At 32.1% G+C, this 26,350-nt stretch overlaps 1 protein-coding gene across 11 annotated transcripts in view; it reads left to right on the forward strand.

Annotated features, from left to right (window-relative positions):
* LOC103577291 (syntaxin-binding protein 5) overlaps positions 1-26,350 on the forward strand; it is a 245,942-nt gene that overhangs the window by 178,294 nt on the left and 41,298 nt on the right. For 10 of the 11 annotated variants that reach the window (XM_053742555.1, XM_053742554.1, XM_053742558.1 and 7 more), the window contains 2 exons: positions 21,447-21,555; positions 24,710-24,793. In XM_053742555.1, the coding sequence (XP_053598530.1) occupies positions 21,447-21,555; positions 24,710-24,793 (193 nt within the window). The remainder of the gene's footprint in view (positions 1-21,446; positions 21,556-24,709; positions 24,794-26,350) is intronic. The other variant, XM_053742559.1, reaches the window with a different exon arrangement.

The following is a 26,350-nucleotide window of genomic DNA, read 5'->3' on the forward strand; positions in this document are numbered from 1 at the left end:
ACAGTGCCGATCGTTGGCATATTTTTACCTTCTCGCTATGAAAACTGAAAATTAAAAAAAAACTGGAAAGTTATTAAGTTTTGCTGCGATTTTCGAAAATTAAATTTTTAATAAATTTTGACGTTTTGAAGTTTTAAGAAGCTATTCTGACTTATTTTGAGATGATGATACGTACGTTTGTATGTAAATTTTTGTAACTTTTAAACGGATGAAACGATTCGGCTTTTTTAGGTTACCTTGTAATGTACTTGATGGATTGATTCCAGAATCTAATCGGCCTCACGAACCATCACAATCGGTTGATTTGTTTGAAAGATATCGCGAGACAAAGAAATGGTAAAAAACGTTTTTTTTTTTTTCAAACATCGTTGAAACAACTAAATCAATTAATTACAAAATGTTATCAATTACAACCAATGGCAGGGTGGCCACAAATCGGGAATATCGGAAATTATCAGGGAATTTAACACAACTGGGAAACATTATGGAATTGTCAGGGAATTTCGATAAGTATCCGGGAATTAAATTGTGACAGTTCAAAATTTAAAAAATTTTCAATAATACACTAGTTATAGAAATTTTCAAGTACTTTTCAACAGACAGTAACTCGAAGGAAAATGGTCGTACGACAAAAACAAAAAAGGTAAATTGTAGCTTCAAGTGTCTAGTTTTCTGATTTGGTCTTTAAATTTTTTTATTATGGGCTGTTCCGGAGCAATCTTAAGAAAACTATCGAAAAAGAAATTGACCAAAGTTTTGCTCATCTTAAAAACGGTCTTCGAACTTCAATAAATTTTTTTCGATATATCTATATAATTATAATTGATTTTTGATTGCTCCGGAATTGTGCATAATTAAAAAATTTAAGGACCAGATCAGAAAACTAAACACTTGAACCTACAGTTTGCCGTTTTTTTTTTTTTTTTTTTTTTGTTGTAAGACCATTTTCCTTTGAGTTACAAACTGTTGAAAATTACAAAAAAATATTCAATTTTTTTTAGTATCCCTTAATTTTTATAACCAGACTATTCTAAATTAATTTCAATCATAAAATTTCTTATTAAATATTTTACCTTACACATTTTTAACATCGAATAATCAAAAGTAGGCAATATTAATTTATTTTATTGTCATTTCTTATGGTTTCTCGCATGATTTAATTATCAAATTTAATAATTGACAATGAAAATATAATAAAAACTTTGAATATCTAAATGATACGAATAAAATTTCTAAATCAGGGAAAAATGTGAAAAACTTTACTGAAAAACCGGGAAATATCAGGGAATTTTGAAATCATTTCTTTGTGGCCACCCATTATGGGCTAGCTCTTGCCCTGGCCCTAGGTCACTTATACTCAACTTAGTTTAATTATTTTGAGAACTAAAGGGCTCGCCACATTCCCCTGAAATGTGCACTAACAATTGTGAAAGGAAAGAGCCTGGTGGTTTATTTAGCAAAAGATTTTGGTTTTACATTATCAAAAGGAAATATTTATTCAACCAAGTACCCATTTGATACAATATGAAAGTTTCTCCCATTTCATTTGATTAAACTAATGTAGATTAAATTTAGCATTTAAGAATCAAAATAAATTTTATGCGGGAGGAGAGCAAGTACAATTTTTGATGGGTTGTTTAACCATTTACGATGTATCGAGATACTCGTTCCATTGTAGAGATAATGTAGAGAACCTTCAGCAAACGTGGCAGGAACAAAACAGCAAACATGGCAGCAATGACGTAGACCCAATCTTTGGTGGTAGAAAACCCCAGGGAATGACCAGCAACAATGCAGCACCCTCAAATTTTCGGTATAATTCACTTAATTAATTATCACTTTTCAATTTTATGGTCGCGTATAAAAATTTTACTCAAGGTATATATAACTTTTGGCAAACGCTCTGAAGAAAATGATTCTAGCTAAAGCGCACTGTGGGACAGTTCAAAAACTTAATAAAACTCATGGATTGACGCAAACACTACCTCAATAGGTTAATTCGTTCGAGAGATATCGTGGGCGAAAGAACGTGAAAAACGGATTTTTTCAAGTATCTTTGAAGTGACTTATTTAATTAATGGCTCAATTTAGGCAGCTCTAGGGCTCAATAAAACGTGCGATTGCCACATTGAACTTCGAAATTGGTCACTTAGTTCAAACGATATCGACATCAAAAAATTAAAAAAACAACAATTTACCTCGTTTTTCCCAAATAACTTCGAATATAATTGACCAAATGATCCAAAAAGCAAGCCAGCTGTTGCGCAACACGTTCTTCGGTTTAAATGATATTATCAACATAAAAATTGAAAAAACACCGCTCTTAACAATTTTTTCAGATATTTTATATATTAACACATTATATATTAACACATTTCAATCCTTATTTCTGTTCAGTCACGAGCTTGATTAAGTTGAATCAAGCTTCGTGCATTTCCGCTCGGTTCGGGAGTTGCCGAGCTCGCTACTCACTGAAGGTCAGAATAGTGCCGGGTCACTCGCTATTTGGGCCCGGCACATACAATTTCTAACTCAGGATCGTGTCAAGACGCCTTGAGAACCCGCTACAAGCGGCCAATCACATAATTCGTTTTATATTGGCCAGCCAATGAAATAGTTCGCTATCAACTGCTACCTGTTGGCGCGCTTTTAAGCCAATGGAAAAATTCGTTGTATGCAGCAAGGCTGCCACGTCGACACCAAGCTTCTCGACGATTCAACGACGCTACCATTATTTATTATTCTACAACGTGCTTCACTACTTGCAACCTCGTGCTTAAAACCGCTTCGCTAATTCTTGTGTGATATTAAACTAAACCGCTACGCTGAATTATCCTCAATATTTAGTCAGTATATCAAGGCTGCTATTTATTGAAAATATATAAATTGTTCTTTCGCTAGTAATTAATGGTGAATTAATTTCCGTGAACTTAACCGCTACTGACCACGTGTCAATTTATACGTGAATAAAATATCTTTGAGTTGCATTCACTATCGCGTATTATTTTCTAGTCGCATTCGCTCTCGACTATAAGTTCTTATAATTTTTAAGTGTAAATAAGTGTAAATAAATTTATAATTTATTTATTGATAAAATCTGTGTAATTTTTAATTGTTTAATTAACCTCGCCTAAACCAGATCCAACTGATTTATTTGCTCACTTTACAATTTCGATTACTTACATTAATTTCTGCCTCAATACATTTATTTCGTCGAACATAATCGTGAATAAAAATTGGAAAAATGCTTGTTCATTAATAGTTTTTGATTCTTAAATTCTCAAACATTGGCTTAAAACGTAACTTGTTTGAGCTTGAGAAGCGCATAAAAAAAACAATTGCATTCAAAAGTCTTTTCGAGCTCGAAAATGTATTCACAATAATGTTTTCGAGCTCAAGGAGTTCAAAAGCCCAGATTTCTTGGTATCAGATTAAGGTAGACATCAAAGAATTATCGTGAATTAGATACGGATGAGTTGGAAAATAAATAAATATAGATAGCTTTTCACCATTATCTTTAGGTAAACTTTTACATTCCGATGATTACTTCAGTTTTTCAACTTCCCGTTAAAAAAATTGGAACTTTTCAAAAAAAGGGGTTATTGGTTTCGATCCGATTTTCAAAAATCGAATTTTGAACAAATCTCGAAGTTTTAAGGTCCTAGGAATCTATCCTGACTATTTAAGAGGATGTCTGGTTGTATGTATGTATGCGTGTATGTACGTACGCGAGTATGCAAATATTCTGTAACTTTCGAACGGATGAACCGATTTAGATCTTTGAGGTAGCATTCGAAGCGACGATGAATTCCTAGATGATGAGAGAAATTGAGCTTGTCCGGTAAAGTACGTTTCGAGTGATTCCAAAAATAAAATTTTTTGAAAAATGTTTTTTTAGATAATTTTGAGTGTACTTAGTAGATTGATTTCAAAGTCTAATCACATTGGATTAATTGTTCAAGAGATATTGTTATAGAAAAAATTTCAAAAAAGTGTTTTTTTTTATAAACTCAAACGTCCCAAAACTGACTGATTTTAATAATATTTTAGCGTTGAAGGCTAAAGAAGCGCGTCGAATGCTGCATCAATCATTAAAAGCGGTTGATTCATTCAATGAATATCGGCGATGAAAAATTAAAAAATCGGTCTGTCAGTTGACCCTGCGGGCCAGCCCCAAAACTTCCCGCTGTTTTCGAGCTCCTTAAACTTGAAAACATTGTTGAGAATACATTTGCGAGCTCTTCGAGGCCGAAAATACTTTTTGTATGCCTTTGTTTTCAAAACATAACGTTTTTTACCATTTTTTCTCCAACGATATCTCTCGAAAGAATTCACCGATTGCCACGGCTGAGGTGGCAATCGACGCGTTTTATTGAGTTCTAGAGCTGATCAAATTTAAAAATTGATTTATTAAGTCGTATTAGAGAAATTTCAAAAAAACTAAAAAAAAAAAATTTTTTTTTTAATTTTTTCATTAATGGTTTCTCTTGAACGAATGAACCGATTTTGATGGTTGAGGTGGCATTCGACGCGGCTTATAAAGTTTCAGAGCTGATTAGATTTCGGAATCAATCCATCAAGCAAATCAAAAGTTATTAAAAAAAAAAATTTTTGAAAAAATATTATTTTTGAAATATCTCCGAACGCACCCTATCGATTAAGCTCCAATTTTCAGTGATGTTATTATTTAACAAGCCGCGTCGAATGACACCTCGACGATCAAAATCTATTTATCCGTTCAAAAGTTAGAGAATATTTACATACTTACGTACGTACGTGCATACATACATACATATACTCGGAGATCATCTTGAATTTAGGCAGAATAGCTTCCTATAACCTCAAAACGTCGACATCTGTTAGAATTTCGATTTTCACAAATCGGGGTGAAAACAATAACTTCCCGAAACTTTTTGAAAATCATCGATTTTCTTCGCGGGAAGTTAAAAAAAAAACAAACAATTCCCTTCATTTTTCTTGGATGACGCATACTGTAATTCCTCATATGTTCCGAAACTCATGCCAGTCTTTTAGATTCATAGTGTTTGATGATCGCTACATAAATTATTGTAATCAGTTTATAATATCATTATCAAAAATTTTGAGAAATCACTGTTTCTGATATTTTTCCGTATGTCATATATTAATCCGCTGGTTTAATTTAAAGTTCACGTAACTCTTCATTTTGATCATTTCCATTAATTTCTACCTAAAAACATTGAATTTATCAAGCATTATCGTGAGCAAAATTTTAAAAAACAATAATTAATAAATATTTTCAATTTTTCGAGTTCTCGGCGAAGTCGGACGAAATCTTACTCGCAGCATTAAAGTGGGAATGGCTTATAACACGCACTCACATTTCCCACTACCCTAACTTATGAGACTCAGGCTCGGTCATTACCGAGATTCACTCATCTGGTGACTTTTTTTAATGTCCCTTCGTTTGTCATTCTAATGTTTTCAATTATTTTCTTTTTTCAATCATTTTTAATGTAAATTATATGAATAAAGTATTTTAAGTTCTAAAAGAAAATTAAATTTGACTTTTTTTTTTTTTTATTATGACATAATTTTTAGGTAGATTTTTTTTAAAATCTAACTATTGTATTTGTCCTCATAGTCGATTTTACAAGGAATTTCGTCATAAATTATCATAATTAGTTGAGTAGAGTTCGAAAATACCATTCGTTGAAAAGTTTATGTATGTATATATATATTTATGTAATAGAACCGATTTTTGAGGACACGATTGCGTCTACAATTCTTATCCGATCTTAATGAAACTCTACACTTATTTTATGTGGACTTACCACGGTTAAGTTCGAAGATGGGCTGAATCGGTCGATTAGTTTAGAAGTTATGACTGTTTGAAATTTTAACGATTTTTCGAAAAAATCAGTTTTTAATCACTTTTAAAGTCCATATAATTTTAAAACTAAAACTCATAGATAATTTCTATAAAAATCATTTTAAAGCTTGACTAATAAGCTTTAATTTGTGACCTTGAACTTTATATTTAAACCATTTCTTCCAATAATTTGATAGCCTTAAAAATTTTAATAGAATCAAAAAATGTTGAAAATATGGTATTCATGCAACATAACTTATGATTGTCCCATTATAATCCAGTTTTATCAGTTGTATTTTATTGAGCACAAAATAACCTGTAAATTTCACTGCTATTTTATATTTTAAAAGAATTTCTTTTATTATTTATGATGTATCAAATGTACACGGAAAAAAAAGAACTGTAATAAATGAAGTTTGATGTCTAATAATTATAATATTTTTAGCGATTAATATAAATTTAAATAGTAATATCGTGATTTCAATATTTAATAAATAATAATTATAAATCGAATGTTAAAATATACATTTCATTTAAATAAAATTATCATTTAAAACTATAAAAAAGACAAAGTAAATACTAAAAAAATTAAACTTTAGAGTTTAACAGCCAAAACTTAAATATCTATCGTTTGTAAAATAAGATATTAAAGTCTCAAACAATAAAAATGTGAAGGATACAAAATAATAAATTTATTTAGAACGTTATTTTGTAAAGTTCTCTAGCTGAGAAACTTTACCAAGAGTTTTTTTTTTTAATTTTAATATTAGTCAACAGTCAGATTTAATGATATAAACGGGAATACATAAACTTTCACGGATATTTATTATTAAAGCAAATATTAAATGTTCCCACTCAAATCAGTGAAGATTGACTATATGAAACTGTACATTATACTTCGTCAATTTGTAAAAGGTATGTGTCAGCCTCAACAAATTTTATTGTTTGATGCAGTAAAATTTCATGCGCTACCGTCATCCATTTAAGTACGGAAATAACTTTCGATTCTCATACGTATGCTGTGGCCGAGCGCTCTAAGTGCCAGGGACTCTGTTTGCGAAAGGTCGGCAGTTCGAGCCCGAGAGTCAGCTGAAATTTTTCTGATGATTTTTCATATAAAGATTCGAGCAACTACATACTGTACCCGACCTGAATCAATTATTCATAATACAAACAAGGATGCAATCAATTAGATGCACAACGATGAGAAAATAGACAATGGAAGAAGGGAGAAGGAGAGGGGGTGAAGTCAGAAACCCAAATAGAATTTTGTACTACGAGAGCAAACGGTAAAAGATGTTTTCCCACTTATTCTATAGGCGATTACCTTGATCAAGTTCAAAGATGGGCTGAATCGTTCGAATAGTTTTGAAATTATGGCTGTTTGAAATTTTAACGATTTTTCGTAAAAATCAGTTTTTAATCACTACTAAAGCTTATACAACTTCAAATTTAATATTCATAGACAATTTCCGTAAAAAGTATCTAAAAGCTCATCTAATAATCTTTAATTTATGACCTTAAGCTTTATGTTTTGACTATTTCTTCCAATAGTTTGATAGCCTTGAAAATTTTAATGGAATTAAAAAATGTTGAAAATACGGTTTTCATACCACATAACTTATGCATTTCCCATTATAAAACAATTTTGTTACGTGTATTTTATAGTGAACAAAATAACCTGTAAATTTTACAGCTATTTCATATTTTAAAAGTATTTCTCTTATTATTTATGATGTTCCAATCGTACCTGTACGTCCTATAATTGTAACTGGTCTTGCCATTGTAACAGCGATTACAATTATGATCTAATACTAATTAAATTTTCAATACTTTATTTATGTGAAGGTTAGTTTGGTACATTACCTATATAATGTTATGTCAAATCAACTATCTGAAGTTCTCTATCGAAAATAATCGTTGTCCTTCTTTACCCTCACTTTTAGAAAATGAGTTTAATTTATGTCATGACTATACACTAACATATATCACAAGACATGTATGTATAAAACTATTTTCTCATATCGATTAATTGAAAAATCTACCTTCCATTTCGGCTATCGAATGGCCTTTTTTTTCCTTTTTAAATTCTTATTTGTAATTGTGAGGACCTGATCGTACGTACAGTACTGCTCGCCATAGCTCACGGATGCATACTAACGCAGATACGCGCTGCCTGCTTGATCGGCCGCAAATTGAAAGAAATACCCACAACCATTAAAGGGTTAATTCGAAACGTTATTTTTTTTCGAGCTCAGTGAGCACGCATTCCATGCCCTGATTTTAATACTTAGATCTATCGTGATTTACAGTCGAGATTATTACATTTTGAATGAATCAATCAGAAACACTGCGTGCATCACCAGCATCACCTCCAGTTGTCGCATAGTTACGACTACTGAGTCCGAGCACCACAAAGGCCAGTGTCAACTTCTAGTCCATCTCTCTACAATTTCTACTTTTTCCAGCACTAGAAAACATACACCAGCCACATTGTTTTGTTAAATAATTCAGATACACGCTAACTAAACAACTTAAATAATTCTTTTAAGTACGAATGCTTAAAGGATATCTGGTGCAGGTGTAGTGTCTTAACAAGAAAAGTTATTGCACTGGACAATTTAGAGAAAAAAAATTATGTTTATTTACACTTATATACATTATTTTAGAAGATAAATAATCTATAAGAGAATGCAACTCTTAATTAATTATACAAATTGTAGTGAATGCGTCTATAGAAACATTTACGTTAGCAAATGTGACACGTGGTCTTAGTGAATTCGACTGATCACTCACTAAGTTAATTATAATTAATTTACTGCGATAACCGGTATAAACTCAATAAATAGTCGCCTTCAATTTACGAACTATTTATTGAGAACATATTAAGAAATCAAAGCGAATACAGAACACAACGGTTGCAACAATATAGAAAGATTAACGTAGCGAAATTTAGCACAAGGTGACGTGGTTGAACTCACGATAGTGATATTAAATGTAATGGTGGCGTCTTCTTCCTGGGTCGCCGCGTGATGGTGACGTTTGCAGCGTGGCTGCCCGAGCGAATTTTTCCATTGGCTTAAAAGCACGTCAACTCATAGTAGTTAGCCACCAATTTTTCTAATTAGTCGGCTGGTAGCGGAGTTCTCATGTCGGCTTGACACGGCCAGGGCTAGAGAAAGTACTTGCAAGGCCCAAATAGCGAGTGACCTGGCACTATTATGACCTTGAAGTCAATTAATTGTTCGGCTGCTCCTGGACATAACGAAAATCCGCAAAGTCATTTAATGTGCGCACGTTGATAACTAAATAAATTCAAAAAATGAAAGAACTCCAAACTTTTGCGAGTCGAAAGTTAAACTTTCTATGAATTTTAAATTGTGTTACGTCCAGCTCAGATGCTGAACTTTTTATATTAAATTTTATTTTCATATTAAAATTACGTGGCGACCAAATTTTATTTTTCTTTAATAATTCTAGAGCGATAAGAAATAATTTAGTTGTAGAGAAAAAAGTTTTAGAATTAGTAAATCAGTTTTGCTCCAACACACATAAAAAATACTAGAACAAACAACCAAATGAATTTTTAATGACCCCTCGGATCACAATAGAATGAAGGCCCAAAGGCCATCTGGAAACAATTGTTTAGGAATTAACAAAAAACTATTTATCAACAAAAGTGTACTTAAAATATTTTAAAAGAAAAATTGAAAGTTCAACAATGACTCATTTTTAAATAAATAAAATAAACAAAGTATACAATCTTATAAGCCTTACATTTGTAAGTGCACTTTCGTAGATAATAATATTTCGGTGCCCACGTAAACGTAAAACAGATACCCAAAGAAATGAATTTAATGACACATGGTTCAGAATATTCAAATGAATAATATTAAATGCAATAAATTCTAAATGAAAGACTTTTATCAAGGAATATTCATGTGAATGATATACAAAATAAATCTTACTTAAAGGAATTCGAATAAATAATTTATTAATGGAAAAATCAACAAAAGGAATTATTTGAATAAATAATATCAAAATGAATAATAATTATCAACCAAACAAATAAATTAAATAATATTTACATGAGTAAATTTATAAAAATACGTACATGAATATGCGGGACGCCATTTAATGACAATTTCATATAAATAAATATAGAAGTTTAATAAAATTCAAATAAATAAAAATTATAAGGATAAATATAAATTTTTACATAAATAATTAATTAAATTAATAAAATTTAAAGAAGTAAAAACTATGAGAAAAAAATATAAAATTTTATATGAACAAATATATTAACTAATAGAATTTACAATAGAAAAGATTCATGCAAACAGATATAAAATTTTATATAAGTAAATAAGTAAACCAATAAAACCTAAATAAATAAAATTTATATAAATAATTAAAAGTAAATATTCATAAGGAAAATTTATAAAATAGATATAAATTTCTATTATTATAAATAAATTACAATATCGTTATAAATGTAATATTGTGCATGTGGGTGTATGTGCGTATGCTCCCACACATAGGCCTGCATCGGGGTGGGCCTTTACCACTTCCCTGACGGAAAATCCTAGAGAAAGGGAAAGGACCCAAAGGAATTGTGCTCCGATTGGACACAGTTTTCCCCCAAACAATAGACAAATTAGGACAAAGTAAAACACATAAAAAGGGCCGCAAAATCTAAAATAAAGAGTTAGTTTTTTTTTTTTTTTTTGAGTAGCAGTTTTCTCAGTCAGAGTTTCAGTCTCAGTTCTCAATCCTGGGTCAGTAAAGATAAGAAAATTTAAGTACAAGTGTTCTCACACTTATACACTAGTTCCGTACTAGTTTTTCATTTACAAGTGTTCTCACACTTCTACACTAGTTCCGTACTAGTTATTTTATTTGCAAGTGTTCTCACACTTTGTTGGTTTATTTAATTGTACAAGTGTCCTCACACTTTATTTTATTAATTATATCGCTAGCGTTTAGTAAATATTGTTTCAGTTAGTAAATAATTAAATTAGAAATATCAAGTTTACGTCAAAACAAATTGTAACCGCGAATAGTACAGTACAGTAAACTCAGTGTAAACCAGAAAAATACTCTAATCTCCACAACTTCAGGTACTGTAATCTTTAAGTTTATGTATGCCAAAATATAGAAACATTGCCAACACACAGAAATATTATAAAAGAACGTATTGTATTCAAAATTCTGTAGTCCTCTCTAGTATTTGAAATCAATTTAATCGTAACCATTTTATTGTAAATTAGAATCGGCGGACTAGCCACCTAATACTTTTAATATCAAGTTTATTGTATTCACATCATCAAAATTTTCAATTGTATAATATATAGTAGTTAAATTCGTATATTCAACATCTTTCATTTAAAAACAAACCTTCCAGATAATTACTCAGTGTGATCCCGGTCTATTGGTCGAAAGACTAGGGCCGAAAATAATAATAATAATAACTTGTCCAACATCACAGTACAAGCTACTAGTTGGACATAACAATTGATTTTTATTTTTTATGTAGGTTACTAATGTAATCAACTATGGATAATTTTTGCTATATTTTGGATACAATTTATGATTTCTTTATGGTCATTTTTATCGCGTTTTGAGTTTATAAAAAGCGGAATGATCAGCTACTATGAAATGCAAGAAGTTTTGTGCCGATGATATTCTATACAAGTCTAGAAAAGTAATAGATTTGAAAAATGTCCTATTCATTGCTGATGAAATGTTTTTTTATTTTATGGATTCGTTTGAAAAGCTGAGACTTACGAACTCGGAAATTAGCCGAAATTTTCATCACCAGACATAGGTATCCACTAACAATGAATTTTGCAATGATCAATTCCCAAATTGGTAAATCGCAGTGGGTTGTGTGATTGGCGTAAATGACTACGTAGGCATCTGTCGAAGACATGTATTATGAAAGTTGACTTTCAAGAAAGGAGCTGAACGTTTAAAAGATGAATTTACACCCGTTTTTTGGCTATTAGACCAACATACATAGAAAGGAATGATTTAGTTCGGTTGTACTCAGTTAACTTGGATTGAGTAGCAAGTGAGTTTTCAGGTTGGTTAGAAACAACAACCCGTCAATATATAAGATCAGTAGGTAAAATACGAATAATTAAAGTTAATTCATGGACCAGTCTCACCTTTGTGATAGAAGAGTCCCAATATTGATTAAAAACAAAACGGATTTCTTCACCAACTAGTCGTTGAAGCTTAATATCGAATGTGATTCTAATTGCATGAACTACATCTGAAAACATGCAATAACCAAGTATTGTTAAGTGATTTAAGAGTAATTAAGTCAGTGTGCTTGCGAAGATTGTATAAATGTTTTCCTATAGGACTATAGCTTAAACTATAGTTTAAACAATATAATTAAGTGATCTGGGGTTGACATTTCTTGGAGGTGTGTTCAATGACGATGTAACAGGGTAAAATGAGTTAATTTATCAACCGAAATCCTGATATTCCACTGATGGTAATTTACCCTACCCGTAACCCCAAACGAGCATTTGAATGAGTTTTTCGACTTGTCGCCGGGCGCGCTACTTGAAAATACTTGCAAGCTAGGTCCAATTACAATTAAGTAGAGGGGTGGTCTTCCGATAACGATCGAAGACAACCGAGTGAATAAAAATCTTTGAAATTCTTTAAGTTAAAAAAAAAACTAATTATTATTATTATTATTATTATTATCATTATTATTTTACTAATAATAACAATTTTCTAATGATAAATGTAATTTTTAGTATAATAACTATTTAAATTACTGTCACGATCGGAGAGAGTGAAGGCGACAGGCGAAGGGTTATTATTAATTAATTATTTAGTAAAACTACCCACAATATTTATTCTATTACTCAACCAAGGAGCCTAATAGGACCGTCACGTGGCTAGTGTGAAAATGTTTAATATTTGGCAAGTTTTGATCACTAAATAAGTCTATATCGTACCGAGCGGAAGTACGATAGACAATCCCGATCGTTGACCTGCGTGGCTTTAGGGTAGGTCAGGGATTTTAAAGCGAGAGGGAAGCAGGTAGGTGAATATGGGCCCTCGAGAAGTCCCTGTTCTTTTACGTCTGTCTCTTTCTGTACCCGTTGAGTTAGGAATGTTAGAGTAAGAGGTATAAATAAGAGAAGGATGATTTTTTAAAAAAAGAAAAGAATCTGTATATTCTTATAAAATTATAATGTTGTTTTACATGTGTGTACTAAAATTAACAATTATAATTAACTTACCACTCAGCTTGAGGTGGTTTAACAATCTCGCTGATCACACTCTCTCACAATTCACCACTTTGAATTTATGATCGCGGAATTGTTTTTGTTTGATTCGCTGGGACTCTGCCCGTGGCTTAGGGATTTTACTCAGCGAATTTTGATGCACTTTTTGGACTCGGAGCTACTGGGGTGCCAAGCGGATACACTCCCCTATCTGTCGAGTACGAGTATGAGTATTTAATTTTATTTAGGATTTCGATCTAAGAGTCTGGTTTCCTAGGCTATAGACCGTCACGAGACCGATGATCCTAGTGAGTCGAATCGACCGCGATTTTTGCAAGATTAAAATCTAAGTATTTGGCCAAGGAGCCCGATTGCCTAGGCGGTGGACCGTCACGTGGACAACGATTAAGGTTTTATCTCTGATTCGCGGTACTAGTCGGACTTGGGCCGATAGAACTAATCGGAGATTTTAACTTATAGAACTTAGGAGTGAGTGACTTGAGATCCGACAGAGGTTAGTTCAGATTAGCGATTGACTGCCTTCGTTAGATTTTCGGCAGTTTATATACTCTAATTTTAATGGGAAAGTCATAGGTTTTCTTATGCAACCAACCGGTCCATCTCATCATTTCGGACAACAACATGATGAGTAAGTACATGGATCCGGTTTAGGTACCTTTCTAAAAATTAGAAAAGTCCATATATGGAAATTGAATCATATTATTTTTGTGTAAACAACAACGGATGAGTAAATGCTCTATTGGAAGTACATAGATCCGGGTGACTTTCGAAATATCATAGGTGACTCGGAATATGGAAATGAGATGATCATAGAATCTTTATATATATTTGAATATTAGTTAGAAGTCCGGTGCACACGTGCAGGTGTCCCGCTGAGTCGCAGCTAAACTTGTTTTTGGGTACTACGCCCGTACACACACACATACACACTCTCTTATAACTGTATTGTAAATAGATGTACTTAGGTAAGCGTGGATGCAAGATGAGTATACAGCTAAAAGACGTAGTTAAGTTTGAGCATAGACTCTGTCCCTTTTGATGGAGAGAGAGAGGGAGAGGAAGACAGGTATACTATCATACCTATCTATCTTCGTCTCTCCTTACTCATCGTGCACGCACTTACATAGGTACCTGCGAAAAGTGAAAGGATCTCGATGAGAAGAGTTGGGGTGTAGTTTGGTAAACCCTTCTGGAAAGAAAATAATAAAAAAAAATAATGGTTAAATCGCGATACGTATATATCGATTTTTACATTACATTATATCATGAAGGACCTTTTACTCCACCGTCCATCTTACGGTTTTTAATCATGGCAGCGAGTAGGCTACAGCGATGGGCTGTAATATTGTTAGGGTATGATTTTTCTATTAGATATATTAAAGGAGTCGACAATTAAACAGCTGATTTTCTTTCAAAAATTTGTAGTAGTAATAAAGAGTCCCAGTTTGAAGCTGCACTTGAAAAGGAAGGATCTCAGGAGTTCTCATATTTAAATTACGTTTTAAATGATATAGTGACTATTGATAAGTATATTTTTAAAAATGAAACTATATTGGACAATGTATTATCTATTGTTATGGAATTTGTCAAGGATAGGTGGCCAAAAGTTGTTAAGGGTGAACTACAGCATTATAAGAATAGAGAGAGATAGCTGTCAATGGAGGATGGATGTGTCATGTGGGGACACAGGATTGTGGTGCCACAGTCATTAAGGAGACAATTATTAGATGAGCTGCATGGTGCACATTTTGGAGTAGTTAAAATGAAGTCGATGGCTAGGTCGTACATTTAGTGGCCAAACATCGATTCGGACATTGAAGAGCTTTGCAAGGCATGTCGATTTTGCCTGGAAGATGTCGATGATCCATCTAAGGTCCAGTTACATTGTTGGGACACGCCCAGAGAGCCTAACCAACGACTTCACATCGATTTTCTGGGATCAATTTACTCCAAGATGTATCTTGTCATCATAGACGCCTTTTCTAAATGGGTGGATGTACGAGCGGTTAAAGACACCACTGCTGAAACAACTATTTCGGAACTGAAAAGTTATTTTTCGACGTGGGGTCTTCCGTATAAAATTGTCTCGGACAATGGACCAGCATTTACGTCTGACCAATTTTCACAATTTTTAAACAGTTATGGTGTTGTACATATTCGGACGGCACCATATCATTCAGCATCTAATGGTGTTGCAGAGAATGTTGTGCGTACGTTCAAAAAGAAGTTTAAGGCTCTAGTCAAATCGGGGTATGACCAAGATGAGACATTGGTACAGTATCTATTCTACAGCAGAGCCACTCCCCATGTGACTACTGGGGTGAACCCCGCCGAGCTTCAGATCGGGTGTAAATTTAGAACGCGATTGGATTTGATACGGCCGACGCTATGATACTATATAGAGTGCAAGAAACTAGCACAACAACGTACTGCACCGGGAAGTCGTGTGATTCAGTTTGCGAATGGTACGAAGGTCATGGTCAAAGATTACAAGAGCTATTCCTGGGAGCTGGAAACTGTCATTGAGCAACTGAGTCCTGTTACATATCTAGTCGAGACCACTAATAATCAGCTGTGGAAGTGCCATGCTGATCAAATAAGAACCTGCACTTAAGGTATGGGACAACGCGAAACTCTTCCAGACAACGAACAAGCGATTCAACAAGCTATTTGGAAAGACGTGGCTTGTAGAGACAATATCCAAGGCTCGGGTGAACCGGTAGCGAGCATTGACAGCAGCGAGCAGGCACTAGCAGGTATGAACGTTGACAGTCTTCAGGATCGTCCGAAAACCTGTTGAAAGATTAAATTTGTAAGGACTAGGCTAACAAGGGAGGAGTGTGGTATCTTTAGATGGCGCTATTGTAAGTTGTGTGTGCTCCGGTGCCACGTATCATTGTAAGGGCACTCACTCTCATCCTGAACCTCTAAGCTTACATGTGTATCAGTATACTGTTTGTTAAAATAAATATACATAGTTATATATGTATTCATGGTCTTACATATTATTTGATAGTTCACCCAAAATACACTACACTTTATACTTGTAAAAATAACCCCCAAACAAATTTTTTTATAAATTCGAATCCCAACGTCAAGAAATGAGTGAATGTGCGAGCACGTTTCCGCACTCTATGCTTGCGAATAAAAACTTTAAACACATTTTTCTCAAAGCTACTTATTTAAAATGGCGAACAATTTATCTCCAAAACTACTCGACCGATTTCAATGTTTTTGGTCTTGTTTTGTTCGATGAGATGTTTTACATGACAATACACCACATTCTACGGAAAAAAACTAATTATAAAATTTTTTATTTCGCAGAGAATAGTGAAAAACAGAGGTGTTTTTTCAAACATCCGCAATTGTTCAAATGTTTTTTGGCTTATTGTGGTGGATTGTCACGTAAGGGACTTTTTTTTTAAGGTGCCGTTTTTTTTTTTTTTTTTTTTTTTTTTTCGTTTCAAATTCTCTAATCCTGAGATTAACTGTCTGCCGTGGGACACCATTTTTTTAAGGCATCGACTTTAGTACCTCCTGGATAGTTGTTGAAAAAAGGCAATTTAAAAAACTCAAAAATTTCTGTATTTTATAAGCTTCAAATAAAAGTTTAAAAAAAAAATCATTGTAATATTTTATACAGGGCCTGAAAAAAAAAAAAAAATTCTTGAAAATGTTATATTTTTTAGCTTTATAAGTTGGTAAAGTACCTTAAAGTCAGTAATTACGTATCAATTTTCAATTTTACTTGTCTTAAAATTTCTTTACGATGTATCAGTACCTCTCTGAATGAGAATACCTTAATGAATTGAAACATGTGGTATAAATTCAAGAAAAACAATAATTTCATTTTTTATGCCACAGAATCGACATTTGTGGTACTGACATTTTAAAAAAAATTAGAGTTTCGCTCTACTAGGCTGATCAAATCAATAATTTCGAAAAAAAAATTAAGTTTGTGTAGTGAAAAATAATGCATTAAAAAAAACTATGGCTGTAAGGGCAATACTGCTAGGCTATAGTAACCATCTAAAGTTTGAAAAATTGTAGATTGTTCAGATAGAATTTAAATTGCTGTAAGTTTAGATTGCTTCATTAGCTATACATTGTTTTATTAAATAAGCTATCTATATAGATGGTTGCTACGACAGTACGTATTGCTATATTAACAATACGTATTGATAGTATTGATATATTTACAATCCGGATTCCTATATCAAAAATATAGTGGATTGCCATAATAGTAATCCACATGGATCGTTAAAACAGTATTATTAAGTATGGGGAGTATGATCAAATAGTATAGTTAAATCAACCATACTTTCATTTGAAATTGAAGATAGTTAATAGAATAATCTAGTATTGCCAATTTAAAGATACATTTTGTTATTGCAACTGTCTACCATTCACAATTCATTAGATGGTTACAAAACCATCGTACAAAATCGCACGATAACCACATTTTTTTCAATGTGAATGAAATTATAAAAAAAAAATCTAGACAAAGATTGATTCTGCGGTCCCCAAACTTCCCGCATTTTTCGAGCTCTTTGAGCTCAAAAATACCCGGGAAAAAGAATTTAGATCTGTTCTGATCAAATTAGATCAGCTCAGATCAAATTTGATCATAAATTATACTGAATCCAGATCAGAGTAGATCTGATTTGATCTGTTCAAATCAAACTAGATCTAATTAGATATGACATTTTTCTTTGGGGAAAAATAGTCCAGATCTACCGTGATCAAATCTAATGAAGTCAGATCAACCTAGATCAAGTTAGATTAACCTAGATCTAGTCAGATCAAAATAGATCAACATTGATTAAACGACCAATTTATGAAGTAAATATAAATAGATCTAATTAGACCTGTACGGATCAAATCAGATATGAGCTGATATAAGTTTTTCTCGGGAAAAAAAAGTTCAGATCTGCTCTGATTAGATTAGATCTGTACAGATTATAAAGAAATATTTCTTCATATTATATTATAATTATAAGATTAACTAGCTGAATTTTGACACATTTACCTAATTTTGATAATTGTAAAAAGTCTATCGTAATTAAAATAAATACATTTTCTTGTTTATTCAGCTAATGATTCTTTTATTGTAGAAAATATAAACATCATAATAATTTTCTACTATCGATTTTATCTGATATTCATATAGGTACTTCATATACATCGTTACATGACTTTCTTGGGTAAATAAGTATAAAATACTTTAAGGAAAAATTTTTTATGTATCTTAAAATGAGATTATTTTCATTATTGTTTATAAAAACGTGATCCTTTATATTTATGCAAAATGTTTCGTATTGAATATAATCATTTTCATTTAACAAAAAATCAATCTAATTTATGACAATATTTTATTACTTATACTCACTTGATATTACCGTCGAGATCAATAACTATTGGATATTTTGTTTTATTTAAATTAGTATCTTCTTCATTATATGTTAGTTTGTATTGTTTGGAGTAGAGTGATCTTCATTATGAATCTTTATCAAGTTAAATTTCAATTGTATCATTTAAAGGAGAAGATAAAGCTGATCTCATATGGAATATGAAACGTTTACTTTTGATTTTAATGGCTTCAATTCTATATATTTTACTTTATTGTGATATATTTAATATATTTTTAATCAGACATATCAATTTCCATTAGGATAGAAATAAAAAAACAGATCTATTTAGATCTAGCGAATTAAATCAAATTTGATCTGAGCAGATCTAAGAGTGTTTTTTATTTACCTTGATCTGTTCAGATCCAAGCAGATCTATTCTGATCAAAGTAGATCTAATTTGATCCAAACAGATCTGGCCAAAATGCAGATCTGTTCAGATCTGAAACATCAGATCTAATTTGATCCGAACAGATCTAATTTTTTTTCCGGGTACTTTCGGATGCGTGTTTTTTTTTAAGCGCAAAAAAAGGTATATTGTTACATTCTGGCTTATCTATTAATTAGACAGAATAATTTTAAATTGACCAGGTTGACGTCGCTAGGGTGTCAATAGACCCCAGGTGCGTCAGCTGTTGACCTTCCTTTATTTTATGCGAAAATGTTTTGATGACTTACCATGGTGGAGATTATGGGTCCCATAAGTCGGCCCAAATAATCCCTTTCTTAAGTAGTTTCTTCTCCTCCGCCGGTGCGTACTCGTCCTTGCCGGTGGCCTTGAAATAGGCCTCAGAATAATACCCGTAACGAGGGTCGTGGAAAGGGATGCTCCCACTAGGCGGACGGACGGATGGAACGTCCACTGGAATCAACTGCCAACCCTCACTGATACCAGTCCAGAAGACTGTGTTCTCCCTTGATGCTTCCTCTGGACAAGACGAGCCTGGAGGGCCCGGTTCCTCCTTAAGGGCGAGTGACTCCAGCTGCTGAATAATACCACCAGAACCCGACGGGTCACGAACTTCACTCGACGCGATACCAGAACTTGGTAACTTTTCAACCGGTTTTGGAATGACCAACGTTACCGGATCGAGGAGGACTTCCTCGGCAACGATCTCTAGGCGGGAACGTTGGTGAACTGAACGACCGAGATCCTCGTGGATCGTTCGAATGATCCGGCGGAACTGGGCCTTTTTGCCTGACCTTCGGCTTCTCGGCATGAATTTTTTGGATGCGGAAGGGAAGTGCTTAAGCTGCCGGTATCCGCGCCCAAAACAGATGAGAGTATTAGGCTGCCCGTGACAGCGCCCAAAGTTTAAAATAAGGAGTGCGTATTTGGTAAAGTACGGATATATATTTTTGCCTTAAAGTCCGAGTGACAGGATCAAGCCAGCAGTTTCATGTAGAGTTCTTAGCTCTTCTAGATCTTGTGATCGACTGACTTGATTCTGTCCCTCCTTGGTATTATACATTATCAAAAGTGTTAACGTTGCATCTCAGGTTTCCTATGAGAGAATCGTCGTGGCCCGGGTCTCATGCGTCGTCATCTGTTTAGACTATCCGCGAGGCACGGCGACTCTCTTATCGCAAGAGATTTCCGTTACATTGTTGGTGATGAATAAAATAATATCGCCAACAAAGTAACGATTTATTAATTTATTATTTAATTATAATTCTAAGAAGTGTCGAACCGTTTATTCGCCCACCGTGGCGAATAAGTAATTCGAGACTTCAAAAAAAAAATTTCCAAAAAAAATTTTATTTAAATTTAATTAGAGCCAGAACGTAACAATATATTGCATTGAAATACAGAAATGAGAAGAATTTTAAACAGTTGAAAAACATAAAATTTTCAATTTTCTTGAACAATTATTTTTAAATAAACGAATAGATTTAGGCAGAACTAAATATAAGTAATCTGGACAGCGAGTCAAAGAAGTTTTGAATTAGATTATAACCTTGAAATTTGAAGTTTTATTAACTATAGATTCTCAACTAACGAACTGATTGCAATAAATTATGCAGTGATTAAACGAGAACATGGATCTAAGGATCTGGTATCATTCGTGAAACATTTTGTGTATATAATGAGGTATCTAGGGAAAATTGTTATTTTTCAAATTTTTTGGCATCCATATCTCTTAAACGTATAAACTGATTGCGGTGGTTCTTACAACAATCAACGTTTTTTTTTAACTCTAAAGCTAATTTAATTTTGACATTGACCAATTGAGTCGTTTTGGAGATTTCCAAGAAAAGTCGCTTTTCTCTATTTTTTTCTCCGACGATTTCTTTTGAACAAATCAACTAATCGAGACGATTTTTGCGGCAATCGGCGTATTTTAACGAATTCTATAGCTTATTTACTTGTGAACTTGATCGATAAGATCATTTCAGAATTATTCGAAAAAACACGGTTTTTATCATTTCTTCCTCTGATGGTATCTCTCGAATGAAGTAACCGATTGGAATTATTTTTGCGACAATCGACGCATTTTATTGAGTTCTAGAGCTGATTTGGTTTTAAAATCGATTGGTTAAATGGTTTCTTAGAAAATTCAAAAAAACACACACACACTCGGACATCATTCTGAAAACCATCAGAATATCTTCCTAGGACCTCAAAACATCGTCATCTCATGATAACTCGATTTTTGAAGATCGGGGTGAAAACATTAACTTCCCGAGTTTTTCAAAAATCTTTGATTTTCTTAACGGAATATTAAAAACATTGTTGATTAAAAACGCAATAAAAAAAAGGAAAAAAAACGCCGAAAAAAAATTTTGAAGTTAATCTTTTCTCAATTATTTTTGCTAAAATATTTATCTTTAATCGGCTATGTAACTTAACTTTCGAATAAACGATATCGTAATTATTTAATTATATTCAAACCATGTTTATATTCTTTACAGATAGTGTTTGTCTAGTTTGCTACGTCTCTAACGGCCATATATCAACTTATAGTTTGCCGAGCTTAAGGCCACTCATAGATGTCGATTTTCTACCTTTACAAGATCTCAGGTAAGAAAACCGGAAAATAACTTAAAAAAGAAATTAACGAAACTTTTTATTTATAATTTATTTCATAAAAGAAAAAAAAAACCGATAAATATTTTCTTTCAATACAGAAAAAAAGTAATAAATTTTATTGACTTTAATAAAACAATAGCTGAATTTTTCAATTAACAATCAGCATGTGAAGCAAAAAAAATTAAGTCATGTTTATTATTATTAATTCATTATTATTATTTATTATGATCACAGTTTTGCATACTTTTCAATAATTGAAATGCTATTGCAGGCATGTATTTTTTAATAGATATATTTTCAGATGAATATTGTTAAAGCACAATTTTATGCACACTCAATGCTTTAGTATAAATAAGTTTCAATTAAATATTGAAAAAAATAATTGAAGAGTTTCCAATTTAAAAAAAAATATTTTTATTAATTAACTTAATGAAAATTGATAAAGGCTAAAGATCGTGATTAACTAAGGCGAATGCACACACATACACTTGTGCGCACTTACATGCCCCGCCCCCCCACACACACATACACACACGCACACACACACGCACTCGGGCATCATTCTGAATATAGTCAGAATAAATTCATAAGACCTCGGGGTGAAAACAATCACTTCCCAAATTTTTCGATAATCTTTGATGTTCTTAGTGGGAAGTTAAAAAAAGAAGAAAACTAAAATATGGACATGTAGAAAATTGAAAAAACTAAAAGAGCAATTTTTCGAAAAACTTTTTTTTACAATTTCTCGTTTTGAAAAAAAATCAAAAAATTAGTAGTACTCAGCTAACTTTAGTATCATATCATTTTCCGATTACATGGAAAGATTGGAACCCGACTGTTTACTGTTCTGTACCGTACTAATGGCCAATTTTTTCATAAGAGAGATAAACTAGAGTTTGTTATTCGGCAGATAACCGTATTTTGGGGTTAAAATTTCGACGGTTCTTCAACAGACCGACGGGTTAGCTATCCTATGGTCCTATATGAGGGGTTGTGAGATATAGCACCTACTACAGGGGTCCTACAGGCCTAAATTTTTCATGTACATACTTAAAAATTCTTACCATCTACTACTCTGTTCTAATAAAAGTTAGGTTTTTATTATTTGTTCACGCTATCGAAAGAAAATGCAAACTTAAACTATTCTTATGATAATCTTGATTGCATCTGAGATAAAAGTATCGACTTTTGAAAAATAAACAACAAATATTTTTTGAATGAATAAATCATAAAAGAAAAAAAAAACATTTTTTTATTTGTTGAAATTGAACAATAGGTATAGAAGTATTCAAAATTCGTTTCAAGGCTGAATAATTATAAAAAATTATTAAACAAAAGTCATAAGAAAATTTCTTCAATTAATTTTTTAATTATTAAAAATTTATTTTTATAGAAAAAGCTACATTGAAATAAACTCTTGATCCGTGGGTTCATTTTTGACTATTTAACGTCGATATAATTCACAAATTCGCAAGTTAACTGCCAGGTATAAAGTCAGCCCAATATTTATCCTTAGGATAAAAATATTCGGGGGTTATTTCTTAAACTAGTAGATAACTTTAATCGTAGGATAATTACGAGTGAAGAAATCGGCCATGAGTCAGGTGCAGAACAGTAACCAGTCGGGTTTCAATCTTTCCGTGTGAAATCTTTTAATCAGATTCAATCGAAAAATAATTTTTTCTGCCTTCCAGCCTAAAAGTGGCAACTTTCGGGCCGCTGCCCTGAACGAAATTGCAACTTTCTGGCTTTGTCGAGCAGAAAAATAGCATACGTACCTTGGCCAGTAAAAAAGGCTCCGCCTCGGCCAACAATTACATGTGCTCTGAGACTTTTCTTACTTTACTGGTCAAGGTATGTAATATACTAATTTATTTTTCAATTAAATTTAATTAAATCCGATCAAAAAATTTCGGTCAGATTTAATCGGATTTCATTGTAAAAACATTATAAATTAATTATTATTTTCCGATTAAATCTGATTGAAAATATCTCAATTTTTTTCCGATAAACTTTTAATTGGATTCATTCGGGAATTTCCGATTAAATCCGATTATAATTTTTTAATCGGAACATTTAATCAGGGTAATTACAGTACAACCTCGTTATAAGTTACTGTTAGGGGCTGTAGGAGAAAAATTTCTTGGAAATGGTTTTCCTCTACTCTTATCATTTACTCAGTGATCGCCCAGTTTTCTGCATATGCATGCGTCGTGTCCGTGTTTGTGTGCGCAGTCCTTTTATAAGTTAGTTGACGTTTGTCATTTATCTATACGCACATGATTTATTAACTTATAAAAGTACTGCAGTAGCAAACTCTTCACGACAACCGTAAAACTGTGTTAGTAGAACTGTAGTGGGGGTTGTATTTCAAGACAAGCAAAAACAAATAGAGAAGAAGTAACTTATAATCGAGTAACTTATAACGAGGTTGTACTGTATTTGTTTGTAATTAAAATATTTAATTACTTGTTAATAAGTTTTATTGCTTATAACAACATTCATTCAATATTACATACATCTTCAACTGTATGAATAACAGTTGTATACTACTGTTAATGATAGCGTATTCCACTAAATAATTTTTCCAACAGTATATATATATATATATATATATATATATATATATATATATATATATATATATATATATATATATATATATATATATATATATATATAGTCTTTTGTTCTTAAACTCTTCAATTATTGAAATTAAAAATGTAATCAGATTAATAACACCAGAATACTCATATTTCATTTGCGAAGTATCATGCACATTTTTAAACAAAGCTTTTTAAAACAACTGCAAAAATAATGAATTAAGAATAAAATTTTCCATGTAATGTCTACTTCAATTGAATCATTTATTTGCAAAACAAAAATTTCATGTTACCGTCATGATATTTCCAGAATCATAAAATCAAATTTTAGTAACTTTTATACTCAATACAAAAAAAATTAAATGTTTTCATAAATTTCCTCATTTTTTAGTTAAAAAAAAAAAAAAAAAAAAAAAAAGGATTTCAACCAAAACTACTTACGTTTATTTTTAAATAATTTATTTTAAAAATCAAAATTTTTTTTTAAACTTGAATTTATGTAGTTTTTATTTTTATTTATTTTTCTTTGTGCTTTCTAACAGTTTTCAGACAACAAAACATGGCATTGTAGACCCTATGTTATCCATATGGGGCCATCAACTCTTTGTAAATGGCGATACTGATCAGTAAGTTCAAGCTACCTGAATTTCAGATTTCCCCACCAAATTTTTGTTTATTTTTTTTCTATTTTGTGAAACAAAGCATATTAAGTACTCTATCTCTTCAAATAAAATAATCATTACTCATCATTCCCTTACTGTATGAGTATTAATCAATGTTCAACTCTAAAGTCACCAGATTTAACAATTCATTGATAATAACCAACTTTCGTTGTTCATATTATACACCACTTTGATTACTGTCTATTCGTATATACTTTAATAACGGTATAAAAGAGCTTACACTCTCTCTGTAACGATTTCATCAGTAAAATTAAGCAAGCCGTAGTATCCATTAAACAAATCATCAAATTGTTTCATTATTTTCTATATATATTAGAATGTAAAATATCTGTTCAAAAAATCCTTAGAAAATAAACGAGCTTTGTTGTCCACATTATTTTTATTGTACATACACAAATTTAATTACTGTCATTTTAATAGTATAAATTGTTTTTGTCTTTGCATGATTTTGGAAAAGACGTAACACCGAGTCATTAATTATGAAAATGATTTCTCATTTGATATATTCATTTCATGACGTTCAGTGTGGCCAAATCGTAAGATATTTTAGCCCTTTTCCGTGGCGAAATAGGATGAAGCGTAATGCTGGGAGGGGGAAATTTCTACCCACGATCTGGCTACACTGATGACGCTGTATTTCAACAAAAAGAACATTGTTTTTTTTTTTTTTTTCGATTAAAAGTTTTATCTATAAATTAAATATTTAACGTTGCTGAAAGTTGTTTACTCGCAAAACGGCTTTTCTTAGGAATACGATAAAATCAAAATATGAAATTTATAAAAATGCCGAGTTTGTAAAGAAATAAAAAACGAAATTTTTTCGCCAAGCATAAAAGACACGCATAGTCTCTTGTATATCTCGAAAATGGTTCTTACGTTTATTTTTTTTAAACTTACCCTGGCGAATTCGAATCACGGTGAAAACACCGTGGAAGTGTAAACACCGTGGATCCACGGTGGGTTTGTTCCATTTTACTACCGTGTATACACGGTGTATCCACTGTGATTACGCGATGTAACCACCGTAGTTCCACTGTGTGACCGATTTTCTGAGTATACCGTGGAACCACGGTGGCAACACCTTGTAATCTCGGTGGTAAAACGGCACAAACCCACCGTGTTTCCACCGTGATTCCAAACCGCTAGGTTACGCACTACTGAATGAAAAAATTTGAAAATTAAAAAAAAAAAACCCTGAATTTATAACCCGATCTATTCAAAAAATATTGATTTTTAAAATATAAATTATTTTAAAAAATGACGTGCGGTGGGGTACAGTAATGACAACTTGACAAAATTGCAGTCGATATACTTAACCCGCGGAAATTCAAATGTCAGTTAGTTAGGTTAATTTTTGAATATGAAAGTATTGAAGGTTGAAAAATTATTAAAATATACAGAAAAATTTATTTTGTTCAAAATTTGTGATTGTCAACAATAACGGTCTGTATATATATTAAAATCAAACCACGTACATAATAACTATATTTTTTAAATTCA

The sequence above is a fragment of the Microplitis demolitor genome, chromosome 10 (assembly GCF_026212275.2).
Source record: "Microplitis demolitor isolate Queensland-Clemson2020A chromosome 10, iyMicDemo2.1a, whole genome shotgun sequence".
NCBI classification, from domain to species: Eukaryota; Metazoa; Arthropoda; class Insecta; order Hymenoptera; family Braconidae; genus Microplitis; species Microplitis demolitor.